The 13298-nt window shown below is 41.4% G+C and overlaps 1 protein-coding gene across 2 annotated transcripts in view; it reads left to right on the top strand.

The window, feature by feature from the left end:
* The first annotated feature begins 9825 nt into the window (after window positions 1-9825).
* Window positions 9826-13298, top strand: part of TMEM38B (transmembrane protein 38B) — a 90626-nt gene continuing 87153 nt past the window's right edge. Inside the window, exon 1 of one of the 2 annotated variants that reach the window (XM_030920111.1) lies at window positions 9826-10068. In XM_030920111.1, the coding sequence (XP_030775971.1) occupies window positions 9957-10068 (112 nt within the window). In that variant the 5' untranslated portion in view covers window positions 9826-9956. The remainder of the gene's footprint in view (window positions 10069-13298) is intronic. The other variant, XM_030920112.1, reaches the window with a different exon arrangement.

Genomic DNA, 13298 nt, shown 5'->3' with positions numbered 1-13298 from the left:
GGAACTTCCAAATTCCTGCTAAGAGATTTGGAGATCTGAATAGTCTAGAAGAAGAGTAATAGTTAAGATTTATCAAGCACTTACCTTGTGGCAGGCACTTGTGAAAGCAATTTATGTATCTGATCTCTTAATTTTGAAAACAACACTGTAAAGTAAGTACTGTTATTCTTATGTTAAAGATGAAGACACAGGCTTATAGAGATTTAGCAACTTTTTTTTTTTTTGAGATGGAGTCTCATTCTATTGCTAGGCTAGAGTGCAGTGGCATGATCTCAGCTCACTGAAACCTCTGCCTCCTGGATTCAAGCGATTCTCCTGCCTCAGCCTCCGGAGTAGCTGGGATTATAGGCGTGTGCCACCACGCCCAACTAATTTTTGTATTTTTAGTAGAGACGGGGTTTCACCTTTTTGTCCAGAATGGTCTTGATCTCTTGACCTCATGATCTGCCCGCCTTGGCCTCCCAAAGTGCTGGGATTATAAGCGTGAGCCACTGCGCTAGCCAGCCACCGCACCCGGCCTAGCAACTACTTTCTGTGAAGTTACACAACGAGTGGAGTGTCTGACTTTAAGGCCTGTATGTTTTATGTTACCACCATACTACACTGCCTCCCAAGGTGAGAATATTTCTCAAATGAACTCAAGATGTAGTCAAGGATATAATTTGATATACTGCTAGCGGCTAGTTAAGCCTAATAGAAAAGTAGCTAAAGAGGTGGAAGATGCAGCCATAAAAAAGAATGAGTTCATGTCCTTTGCAGGGAGATGGATGAAGCTGGAAGCCATCATTCTCAGCAAACTAATACAGGAACAGAAAACCAAACACCACATGTTCTCACTCATAAGTGGGAATTGAACAATGAGAACACATAGACACAGTGGGGGGAACATCACACACCAGGGCCTGTTGGGGGGTGGGGGGTTAGAGGAGGGAGAGCATTAGGACAAATACCTAATGCAAGTGGGTCTTAAAACTTAGACGGTGGGTTGGTAAGTGTAGCAAACCACCATGGCACATGTATGCCTATGTAACAAACCTGCATGTCCTGCACATGTATCCCAGAACTTAAAGTAAAATATAAAGAAAAAAGAAAAGAGGTGGAAGAAGAACCTTTGCTATCATAATCTGATGGTTCCTATCTGAAAGATGGGATACATATTTACTGAGTGAATAAACACTACAAATAACCTGATAGTCCAGTTGAAACAGCAGAGATCAGAAAGGTTTTACATGGGGTTCTCCAAGATGGATTTCCAGTTTTATGAACTACTTGCAGGAAAAAAATTGTTTCCAAGGTTAAATTACTGTTGGATATTATCCCCTTCTTAGATAATCATAATGCATATAAAAAGCTCTGCTGTTATTAATAGTAAAAATATTCTCCTTAGCTTTTTTTGGATTGAGGAAGAATTACCAATTTTTGTATGCAAAACTATAAGAATATCCAGCTTAATGGATAAAAAATAGAATACTGGTAGATTTTTACATTTTACAGATTTTATATCTTATGTGATTTATGGTTATTTAAAGCACATACAGTGATTGAAACATTCCTTGGACTATACATGCTATGCATACATATACAATTCCACTAATTGACCATTATCTTTAACAATAGTCCTGAAAATATATGTAATGTAGACACATTCTGTATGAAAGTTAGACAAGTTTGGACTCAACCAATGAAGTCTGTATTTATTGTTAATTGTCACATGGAAACAGCTTACACTGGAATAATTTCTCTCTGTGATTATTAATCCACCTGCAACTGTATTTGTTCTCTATGTATTTATGGACCCTCCTGACCATGCATGCTCTGGTATTTGGATACATTTATAAATCCCTGGGTATTATTCTTTTTATTTGCCCATACATCAAGTACATGTTGTGTTCTCATTGCTAGTGTATTGGTTTGATCAACCCATCTATTCAGATAACTGACACTTTGTAGGTTCCCAGCTGCAGCCATGTGTACTTCCTTTCAAACCTCACCCATCCATCTCATTCTTTTTTGAGACAGGGTCTTGCTGTGTTGCCCAGGCTGGTGTGCAGTGGTACGATCATAACTTACGGTAGCCTCAAACTCCTGGGCTCAAGTGATCCTTCTGCCTAAGCCTCTCCAGTAGCTGGGACCAGGTGCACCTCACCACTCCGGGCTATTTTTTTTTAAAATTTTGTGGAGATGGGGTCTCATTATATTGCCCAGGCTGGTCTCAAACGTCTATCCTCAAGAAATCCTCCCACCTTGGCCTCCCAAAGTGCTGGGATTGTAAGCATCAACTACCACGCCCAGCATCATCCACCCCGTTTTCTAATCTCCTTCCTTTGCCTGTCGTCTAGTATAACAAGATGCTAATTTATCGTGAAATTCCATTAGAGCCCCTAAGACAAAAGATGTTACTTCAACATTCTGAAAAGACAATTAAGCCCTGTCTATGCAGGACTTAATAAAATATAACAACTGGTCCAGAGAACTTCACTTTCAACAACGTAAGAGGTCAAGAATTTGAAGGGAAATTCATGGAAGGGAATTCAGTGGGCTAGAGGCTTTGCTTTCCTACCCCTCTCCCTGTGAAGAAAGAGGTGCTAACTTCCCCCAAGCCAATTCAGACTCTATGTAAACAGATAAGAAGTTATTTTTTCACATAACAGGAAGTCTGAGAAGGATAATTGATAACTTTGATGATCTGCTATTTTCTCTCATGGTCACAACATGGCTGCCCCAGCTCTAGGCAGAAAGACAAGGAGAAGGGCCAATGTCAAGGGCGTAGGTCCCTTTTATCAGAGAAGCCACATATTTTCATTGATCTATTTTTTTATTTTTTCACCAATATCATATGTCTTGATTATCACTGTAGCTTTATAGTAAATATTGAGGCTGGATGGTGTCAGTCTTCCAACTTTGTTTTTCCTTACTTTGTTTTCAGAAGCATGTCATCCTAGGTCCCCTGAAGTTTTATTTGCCAATATCCTAACACAAGTTCGCGCTTTGCTGAGAGGCTGAACAAACTATGTCTAATGTTTTAACCTGATACACAGAGTTGAATACGTGTGCTGGGTGATTCAACCAATGGTGTCTGCCATAATTTTAGAGTTTAGGAGATCTTGCCATGTGAGCTCCATGGCATCATTGGGGAACCCACAAATACACCCCATGCATGAGTCTGCATTGAGAGCCTGCCATAGAGAAGAATATCAATAGCCAAAAGCAAACCAAGACAAAGAAACCAAAAAACAAAAACTATGACCAACATTTGCTAACTAGAAAGTCTTCCCTTCCTTTTCTCTAATTTCCCTCCTCACTGCTCTAACCCTAGAAGACACAGAAGATGAAAGGAACAGAAGATGAAGAGAGGTTGGAGGCTCCACCATGCCCATTGCCCCATCAAAATCTCTGAGACAGGCAGTCCTGAGCAAATGGGAGGAAAGAAGTTCTGTATTGCATGTAAGATGGATGTTTTAACTGGACTGGACTTTTTATTTTATTTTAAAAATATCTTAAGTTAGCTGGGAATGGTGGCAGGCACCTGTAATCCCAGCTATTTGGGAAGCTGAGGCAGGAGAATCACTTGAACCCGGGAGGCAGAGGTTGCAGTGAGCCAAGATCCTACCACTGCACTCCAGCCAGAGCAACGGAGCCAGACTCCGTTTCAAAAAAAAGGACAAAGAAAAAGAAATCTTAAATGACAACAAAGCAATGGGATCTGCTGAGATAATGTCAAACAGTGGTATGGGGTTACTAATGATTACTAATTGGTCTTCCTGGCCCTTATCTGGTAGGTAGCCTTTTCATTGCTGTAGGGATGCTGAATCTATCCGTAAAGGAAAACTTTAAAAGAAGTATTTCGGTTCTGTTGGACAGGAGAAAACCTAGTAGGAGTAGGAGTACATAGGAAGACTGATTGTAACAGAATAGTAACAAATTTTGGTCTGTCACTGCTGGTGGTGACCTTTCTAGAACTTAGTTTCCTACTTTAAAATAAATGGGTTGGCCAAGCGCTGTGACTCACACCTGTAATCCTAGCACTTTGGCAGGCCGAGGTGGGCGGATCACTTGAGGTCAGGAGTTGGAGACCAGCCTGGACAACATGGTGAAACCCCATCTCTACTAAAAATACAAAAATTAGCCTGGCGTGATGGCAGGCGCCTGTAATCTCAGCTACTCGGGAGGCAGAGGCACGGAATCGCTTGAACCCAGGAGGCAGAGGTTACAGTGAGCTGAGATCATGCCACACTGCACTCCAGCTTGGGCAGCAGAGCAAGACTTGCTCTCAAATTAAAAAAAAAAATTAAAAAATAAATAAAATAAAATAAATGGGTTAAAGAAAATGATTATACTAGACATCTCTTGGGACGTCTGCCTATCTCCCTCCTTTCTCTTTATTTTTTTTGAGACAATGTCTCACTATGTTCCTCAGGGTGGTCTCAAACTCCTGGACTCAAGCAATCCTCCTGCCTTGGCCTCTCAAAGTCCTGGGATTACAGGTCGAACCACTGTGAGCAGCCGCTCCCTCCTTTTTCAGGAAATTGCCTCTGATATGTAGGGATGCTTCAGATCTGAACCACATGACCCAGCCTCTCATCAGAAGTGATTAACCAGGAGTGTACAGCTGTCCCAGGTCAGGACACGGTCTCCCTCCTGGCAATATTCAATAGGGGGACCCAGAGGCTAAGAGATGTTGGCATTGAGTATCATCAGTGACTGAGAGAAGTGCACACCCACCTGTTGCTGCTGGGCCCAGAAATGCTCTGCTTCTTGCTCTTCTTGAGCTCAACTTTTCTTGGCTTTCATGAGATTCCCTAGTAGATTTTTGGCAAATTATTCATTTTGCTTAAGCTGTACAAAATGGTTTTCTATTACTTGTACTCCATGTTACTATTTTTTTGGGGGGGTCCATTCAACTTCTGAAACTCATTTATTCTGTGATTTAATGGTACCTGTTACTCTTGAACAGAGATGTTGAAGAGGAATATGTTGAACTTAAGTGTTAATGACCACAGACAACTGACAGCTATGGCATTGGTGGGTGACTACAGTTTTGGAGGTCCTTACGCTGAAGAAAGTTAGAGATATTTCCATAATAACATCAGGCTTTTAATCAGGTAAGTTTGTACTTGTTATACACGGAGAACATTTTTAGTTTACTAGTTTATATTAGTGGTATGAATGACGATTATAGAAAAGGATTTTAGTTTCCAGTGCAATAAATAAGTGAGCCATGTCAGCTTTTCCAAGACACAATATCCAAGGCCCTATTATTAGATACATGCTGAGTCTAAAGAGTTGAATGTATACTTAAATTGGTTTGACTTCAGTCTCATGCACTGGCATCTAATTATACTGATTGAATTCAGTGGGTATTTTGAGGGCAATTGGTGCTCTCTAGCTAATTCTCCTTGATAATCCTGAATAGTAAAAAAGGTTAAATTCAAATTACATATACTTTGTCTTAAATGTCACATATTAATACATTATCATTTGATACAGTGTGGCTATCAAGTGCTTATCAAAATAACTTTAGAATGAGCATGCCTGACCAAGATACTAAGGTTGAGGAGTGCAATTGGTTCCTTTAATATGAAACTTCCATATCGTGGACTCTAAGGTAATTTAACAAGTTCAATAGCATGGTAGGGTGACTATCGTTAATTGTTGTTTATTTCAAAATTGGCTAGAAGAGATGATTTGATTCATAGTCCTTTAAGATTCAAAAGAGAAAAACAAAAAAGATGATTTGAAGTGTTCCCAACACAAGGAAATGATAAATGTTCAAGGTGGTGGATAGGCTAAATGCCCTGATTTGATCATAACACGTTGTATGCATATATCAAAATATCACATGTACCCCATAAATATGTGCAAGTATGATGTATTAATAAAAAGTTATTATTATAGATTTCCCAAAGTGAAAGGCATGCCACTTAGTGGGTAGAAAGCAGTATTGCAAGGAAGAAACAGCTAGGATTGCATGTATGACACTGGGTTTCAGGATATTGTCAGTTTGACCCAGGAAGATGGATGTATAAACTGAGACTAAGAAGGGTTATATGAATTTTTCTAGAATTAAAGAGATAATTAACATTAGTGACATGACCATATTGTTTGTATTAATAGAGGTATATACTGCTGAAGAAAGCATTTATTCATTTATAACAGTAGTTCTGAACCAGGGGTGATCTTGTGCCCCCCAACCCCTGCCCCCGCCCTAGAAGACATTTGGCAAAGCTGAGACGTTTTTGATTGTCACAAGTGGAAAGTGTGTGTGTGTGTGCATGCACGTGGTTCTGGCATCTAGTACCAGTGATGCTGCTAAACGTCATACAATGCAAGCACAGTCCACCATGACAAAGTATTGTTTAGTCCCAAATGTTCATCATGCTGGTGCTGCAAAACCTGGCTTATAAAAATTAGATTCACTATTTTTTTTTTTTTTTTTTTTTTTTTTGAGACGGAGTCTTAGTCTTGCTCTGTCGCCCGGGCTGGAGTGCAGTGGCCGGATCTCAGCTCACTGCAAGCTCCGCCTCCCGGGTTTACGCCATTCTCCTGCCTCAGCCTCCCGAGTAGCTGGGACTACAGGCGCCCGCCACCTCGCCCGGCTAGTTTTTTTTTTTTTCTTTGTATTTTTTTAGTAGAGACGGGGTTTCACCGTGTTAGCCAGGATGGTCTCGATCTCCTGACCTCGTGATCCGCCCATCTGTGCCTCCCAAGTGCTGGGATTACAGGCTTGAGCCACCGAGTCCGGCCTGATTCACTATTTTTTAACCAAAAAGTGCCTCCAACAGGTTTAGTCAAAACTCTTTTTCAAGCGGGGCGTGGTGGCTCATGCATGTAATCCCAGCACTTTGGGAGGCTAAGGTGGGTGGATCACCTGAGTTCAGGAGTTCAACCAGCCTGGGTAGCCTGGCCAACATGGTAAAAACCTGTCTCTACTAAAAATACAAAAAATTAGCCAGGTGTGATGGTGGGCGCCTATAATCCCAGCTACTCTGGAGGCTGAGGCAGGAGAATTGCTTGAACTTGGGAGGTGGAGGTTGCAGTGAGTCATGATTGCACCACTGCACTCCAGCTTGGGCAACAAGAGCGCAACTCAGTCTCAAACAAACAAACAAACAAACAAAACAAAACGAAAAAACACCCCACGAAACTCTTTTTCGGATATTAATACAATTAGACCAGTTTGGCTTCCTAATGAATAAGCTATACTTTGTAATTTGGATTCACTTTGTCACCAATAATTATGTAATTTTGTATACCCCTTCCAAAAGTCAGAAAGACTTTGAATTTTCACATGTAATTTTCCCAAATCTTGCCTTTCCGTCTTACCAATTTAAAGGTAATTGATAATTAAAATGCAATTGGTTCCTTTAATATAAAACTTCCTAACTGTGGACTCTAAGATACTTCAAAAAGTTCAATAGCATGGTAATTTAAAGGTAAGAAGGAAAGGGGTCTTTCCATCCTCCATTTCCTCCTATGATGCTCCTAGACTAAATAAGTCAACCACTGACCAGAAGCAAATATGGTGAGCACATTTAAATGTAGATGGAACTTGTCTTTTTGTGAGATTAGGATTTAATTTCCCCTAGAACTTTATAAGGAAATTTCTTTAGGCTCTAGGCAGATAGGACCAAGCTTATTCTTACTGTTTTGAAATGCAACAATTTTCAAATTATCTGTAGATCTGAGATAATTCCTTTCTATTGGAATTATTCTGTTTAAGGAAGTAAAGTGCTTGATTTACTTTCCTCATAAAACCTCTGATTTTTTTTTTTTAAAATCAGTGATTATTCACTTTTGCCCTATCGGTGTTAATAATGGATTTAATAGTACCCCAGAATAACACTGGTAAAGACACATAACTCAGTGATGTCTTAAGGATTACATCATATTAAGTATTTTTTTAAGCCCAAAGACTAACCATATATTTTGCAAAATTAAAGACTGTTAAAATGTAAAATATTTAAAGAAATAATATCCAGGCCGGGCGTGGTGGCTCACGCCTGTAATTCCAGCACGTTAGGAGGCCAAGGTGGGCGGATCACGAGGTCAGGAGTTCCAAACCATCCTGGCCAACATGATGAAACCCCGTCTCTACTAAAAATACCAAAAAACGTGGTGGCGTGTGCCTGTAACCAGCTACGCGGGAGGCTGAGGCAGGAGAATCGCTTGAATCAGCGAGTTGGGGGTTGTAGTGAGCCGAGATTGCGCCACTGCACTCCAGCCTGGTGACAGAGTGAGACTACATAGCAAAAAAAAAAAAAAAAAAAAAAGGAAAGAAAAGAAAAGAAAAAGAAGTAATATCCAAACTCTGAGCCTAAATTCACAAAACTAAAATTCCAAAAATAAGGGAATGTGTAAAAAGTATGGAAAGAACAGACTTAAACAGGAAAGTATAATTATTCACAGGTGTTTTCTTTCCCCCTTAGTTTTGCTAGAAAGTGTGCTACAGGTCTAAAGACTTTTCTCTACAGGAAGTGCTTGCTTAGAAAACCACACGTGTAAATATTTGAACAAATCTATTCTTTCTTGATAAGTAATGAAGTGTAGAGATTTACTACAATTTTCCTGCGTTTTAAACACTTAGTGTTTAGGGCAGTACTTCTGACATCCAGCAAAATGCTGGCTACATAGTAAGCACGCAAAAAACATTTTGTTAAATGAATTAAAATTAATGAATAAATATTCAGATAAAAAAATTCTCCTCTTGCAGTGCATACTCCTGTGGAGCTGCTTCACCTACCTAGCAGCTAATCACTTTTCTCCGATTTCCTGGTGCCAGCATGGTCTGTTCACACATCAAATGAAAGTTTGCCAAGCTAGTATTTTTTCTTACCCAAAGCTACTCCTTCTTGTTTCCTATTTATCAGAATGCAACCACAATCCTCCTACCCACCTGTTCCTCATTTTCTTTGACAAATGCTGCCTTTCCGGCCTGTACAGACTGACCCTCACTGACGGTATTCTGCTTCTACCCATGTTTCCCACAATTGTCTCAATTTCTGCTGCCACAGCCTCCACTACCTTTTGCTTGGACCAGTGAATACCCTCCGATTTTCCGTTGTCAGTCGCTTCTCATCAATCTATTCTTAATCTTGTTGCTTGGTTGCACTTCCACGCCCTCATCCTCCACCAAACAACCCGGTTAGCGTAATGATTAGGAGAAGGGATTCTGCCTCTGCGCATAACATATTGATTGATCAAGAATTTAACCTCTGGAGCCAAACTGCCTGGCTTTGTCTGCCATTCGGGGACTTTTCCCAACCTCATTTCTCACTTTGTAGTCAACCCAAAACACCCGCCTCCATCTCCCACCTAGCTTTTGCTTCTCACTTAACTTTTAAAGTCCGGGTCACATGTCACTTTACCCACTTCCCAGAATTGTAATCTTCGTCTAGGAACTGCTCTCGCACGGCAGCTTTACCTCTCAGTACCTGATTTTGTACCATTATGTGCGTTTTTTCTCTTTTTATAAAAAATATCTTTCAGGGAAAGCATAGTTCTTTAGGGCAGGATATTACTGTTTTATCTCCAGTAAGTCACTGTGACTTGCACTGTGGTTGCTCGATAAATGTTAGGTGAATGACATCAATTTACAGAAATAAATCCAACTCTGAGCGTCTCCCCTTGAGGACCGTGTTTTGTTCATTTGCATGCTCTTCAGGTCCTGCGCCGCGTCCAGGATGGGGAAGACGCTGGACCCTTATTAGGAGAACCGAGGCCAGAGCCTCCTGCAGCTGCTGAGAACCCGCTCGCCCCGCCCACCCGCCTGCCGCCAGTGAGCCTGCGGCTCCCTCTAAGAGCGGCCCCGCCCCCTCGGCGCCAGGGCGCACGCGCAGGACTGGAGCCGGCGCGGAGGTGCGGGCGGCTGTGGGTGTCCCCTCTCCTACCCTTCACTGTGCGCGCGCGCGGGGAACCAGTCGCCTAGGCTGCTTCGGTTGCCGCGGTCGGTGGTCGTTATGGACTCTCCATGGGACGACTTGGCTCTGGCCTTCTCCCGCACGTCCATGTTTCCCTTTTTTGACATCGCGCACTATCTAGTGTCAGTGATGGCGATGAAACGTCAGCCGGGTGAGTGCGGGGCGCCGCGGGCCGGGCCCCTCAGAGTGCCCCTGACGGCGAGGACCGTCTAAGTCGGGTGGGCGGCTGAGTGGCCGCTAGCCCAGACAGTTCGATGGTAGAGTTGGAGGGGCGCCAAGGGCCGGTAGGTCCGACTTCCTGAGTGCGGATGGGGAAACGGGCTGGGGAGGACGCAGGCTCTAGTACTTGTCAAAGGAGGCGTGACCTGGGGTCCGCGACCCCGCAGCCGGGACGAGCGGGGTCGACCCTGCCAGCCGCCCGCAGAAGTCCCAGGACTGACAGAAGCCGCCGCCGCGTTTCGGAACTATAGTTACCCGCGCCAGCCCAGGGCTTGCGCGGCCTCCTGGCCGTACCGCCACTCCGTCGCACAGTGTTTGAAAGTCGCGTGAGGAGACAGCAGGTTTCTGACTTAGTCTCTTGGAGTAATAGATGGTTGCGGACTACTCTCCAGTTATGAAAGTTGTACAAGCACTGAAACAAAAAGCCTCCTGTAGCCAGACCAGGATTCCCCTTCACGCAGTGTCCTGACATCCTGCCTAGCACGTGAGAAGCGAGTGCGTTCCCCTTTTCACAGTCACTACGAACACAGTACAAGTAAGAGTTACCTGGCATAGTTTGACTATCTGCAGAACGGGGATGTAGCCTTGAAACAGCATTTTGAGTTCTTTCAGCATGCGATCAAGGGACAGTAGTTGTATTTTATTGGATTTTACACCAGGGTGCGTTTGCTCTAATACTGCTTTACTTTTGTAGTTATTCTACTGTCCTTTTAGTTGTATGGACCTCTTCTTTCTTTGAGGTCAGACATTTCTTTGCCTACTTTCTTTGTGTTCTTGCTGTCTTTCATCACCTTGCCCTACAGAGAGTTGATGAGTGAGGTCTGGAGGATGATGCTGTACCTTTTTTATGGACTGCTTACTGGTTTTAAAAACTCATTAGACCTCAGAAATATTTTTCATTTACGTTGAAGTTTGTAGCTCAGTTTAAATCATTGATACAAATTTTGACCTAGGTAAGGATGGTATTACTGTATTAAAGTAGAACACATTATCTGCATAAGATATTATTTCCTTGATTTGAAAAAAAGTTTTGTTGCTACTACATGTTCAGAATTTGATTAAAAAAAAATTTTTTTTTTGTATAGGCTGAATCAGATGTTCAAATTGTGGTCCAGGGACCCATGGGATTCTCTGACACTGCCAGTTTAACATTACTTTTATAATAATATGCAGATGTTATCTTTGTCACTCATTTTTTCAAAAGTGTACAGTGGAGTTTTCCAGAGGCTGAGTTGTGATACTGTAACATAAGGAAGTAGATATGAGAATCTAACAGTTTTCTATTTGAAGCCAGACATTTGTTAAAATGTGCAACACTATGATTCTTCTCACTAAATGTTTTTTGTTTTAGAAAAGTTATTTTTCATGAAGAATACATTATCATAATTATTATTATTGTTTTTGAGAAAGAGTCTCTCTGTTGCCCAGGCAGAAGCGCAGTGGCGCGATCTTGGCTCCCTGCTGCAACCTCTGCCTCCCGGGTTCAAGCAGTTCTCCCTGCCTCAGCCTCCCGAGTAGCTGGGATTGTAGGCGCCTGCCACCACATTCGGCTAATTTTTGTATTTTTAGTAGTTGAGACGGGGTTTCGCCATGTTGGCCAGGCTGGAAGAATACATTATGTTAACATTTAATACATGTACTTTTTAAAAAGTGAAAACGTGAAAAACAATTGTTGCATAGTGGACAGGTCTATGCAGTCCTACCCACAAAGGCTAAGGAAGCTGAGAGGGTGAGGAATTCAGTTTCTCAGAAAGAAACCTTTAAAAGGGACTTAAGAACAGAAGCCATGTCTTGGGTGGCCCCAAGGAGATGGTGGATCACCCCCATTACCCGACCCCCAACCCCCAACCAGGGATGTGTAGGACAGTTGCTTAAGGGCAGGATTTATGGTAAGTGAAATAGCGTCAAGGTTGTTTGACCTAAGGGCAAGATTGGTAAGTATATACTTTTACACAAGGAACAGTAGATAAAATATAAATCTTAGAAGCAATCCCAGAACTGGGGTGAATCATGTCAACATGGCGGATGTTGGAGTTGCTTTAGCCTCCACAACTATTTAAAATTTTCTCAGTTACAATTTCTAAGATGCTAAGTATTGATACTCGTAACCAACATAAACAAAACCCTTTAGGGTTCTCAAAAAATTTAAGTCAGATTGTTTAAAAGATGTAATTTACATAGAGTCTATTCGCCATTTTTAATAAAGTTCTGTGTTTTTGAACAGACACATACAGTCATTTAACCACAATCACAATCAAGATATTGAACAGTTTCCTCACCCACCCCAAATTCCTTCGTGCACTTTTGTGTAAGCTGTCCCCCATCCTTGGCAACCATTAATCTGTTTACTAATTTTTAGGGATGTAGAGGGCTCCTGAGATTCCAAAAATTGAGAACCATGTGATTATTGAATACTAATATAGTATCATACAGTACCAGTACTTGTAAAGAGGTAAAAATGATAGAATTCAGATGCAGGAGTGAACGGTGTACCTGTTTAGCCTTTTACCTGAAGTGCGTTAGATTGCCCATTTCCTTTGACAGTTCTATTATTGGTCTTCAATATCTTGCCATTCTGATGATCAGAAAACAATTTTTCATTTACATTTGTCATGGTACTGATGAGTTTGTGCCTCTTATTGGTCATTTGTATTTCCTGTAAATTGCTTGATTTTTTTGTCCATTTTCTTATTGGGCTGTAGGCTGTTGTCTTCTATTGACTCTCTTTGTGGATCATGGATATTAGTTCTGTTTATGTCTGTAGTCCTTTTTACCCATAACTCTTGCTATCTTTTAACTTTGTTTATATTGTCTTTTATGGCAGAAGTTTAAACAATTTCATAATATTCTTACTTTTTCATAAAAAATCTATTAATTTTTTTTCTCCTATGTCACCATTGGGATTTGTGTATTTTAAGAAGGGCTTTCTCAGGCCTAAGGTTATAAAAATACTCCTCCTTGATCTTTTTTAAAAAAAATTCTATAGTTCTAAAAAAGTATAGGTTCTTAATCTATCTGCAGTATTTTTTGTTGTATAGATGTTCCTTTGCAAGTATGATCATGGCTGGATAGAACAGTTGGAACTCAGTGGTCTCAACAGAGTATGCTCTATGCTCACTGAACTGGTTCTGCTCTCGACCTTTACTAAGATCATCCCTCCTG

This window comes from Rhinopithecus roxellana, chromosome 16 (assembly GCF_007565055.1).
Source record: "Rhinopithecus roxellana isolate Shanxi Qingling chromosome 16, ASM756505v1, whole genome shotgun sequence".
In the NCBI taxonomy this organism is placed as follows: Eukaryota; Metazoa; Chordata; class Mammalia; order Primates; family Cercopithecidae; genus Rhinopithecus; species Rhinopithecus roxellana.
Note: the sequence above shows the minus strand (reverse complement) of the source record. Positions and strands in the feature narration are given on the sequence as shown.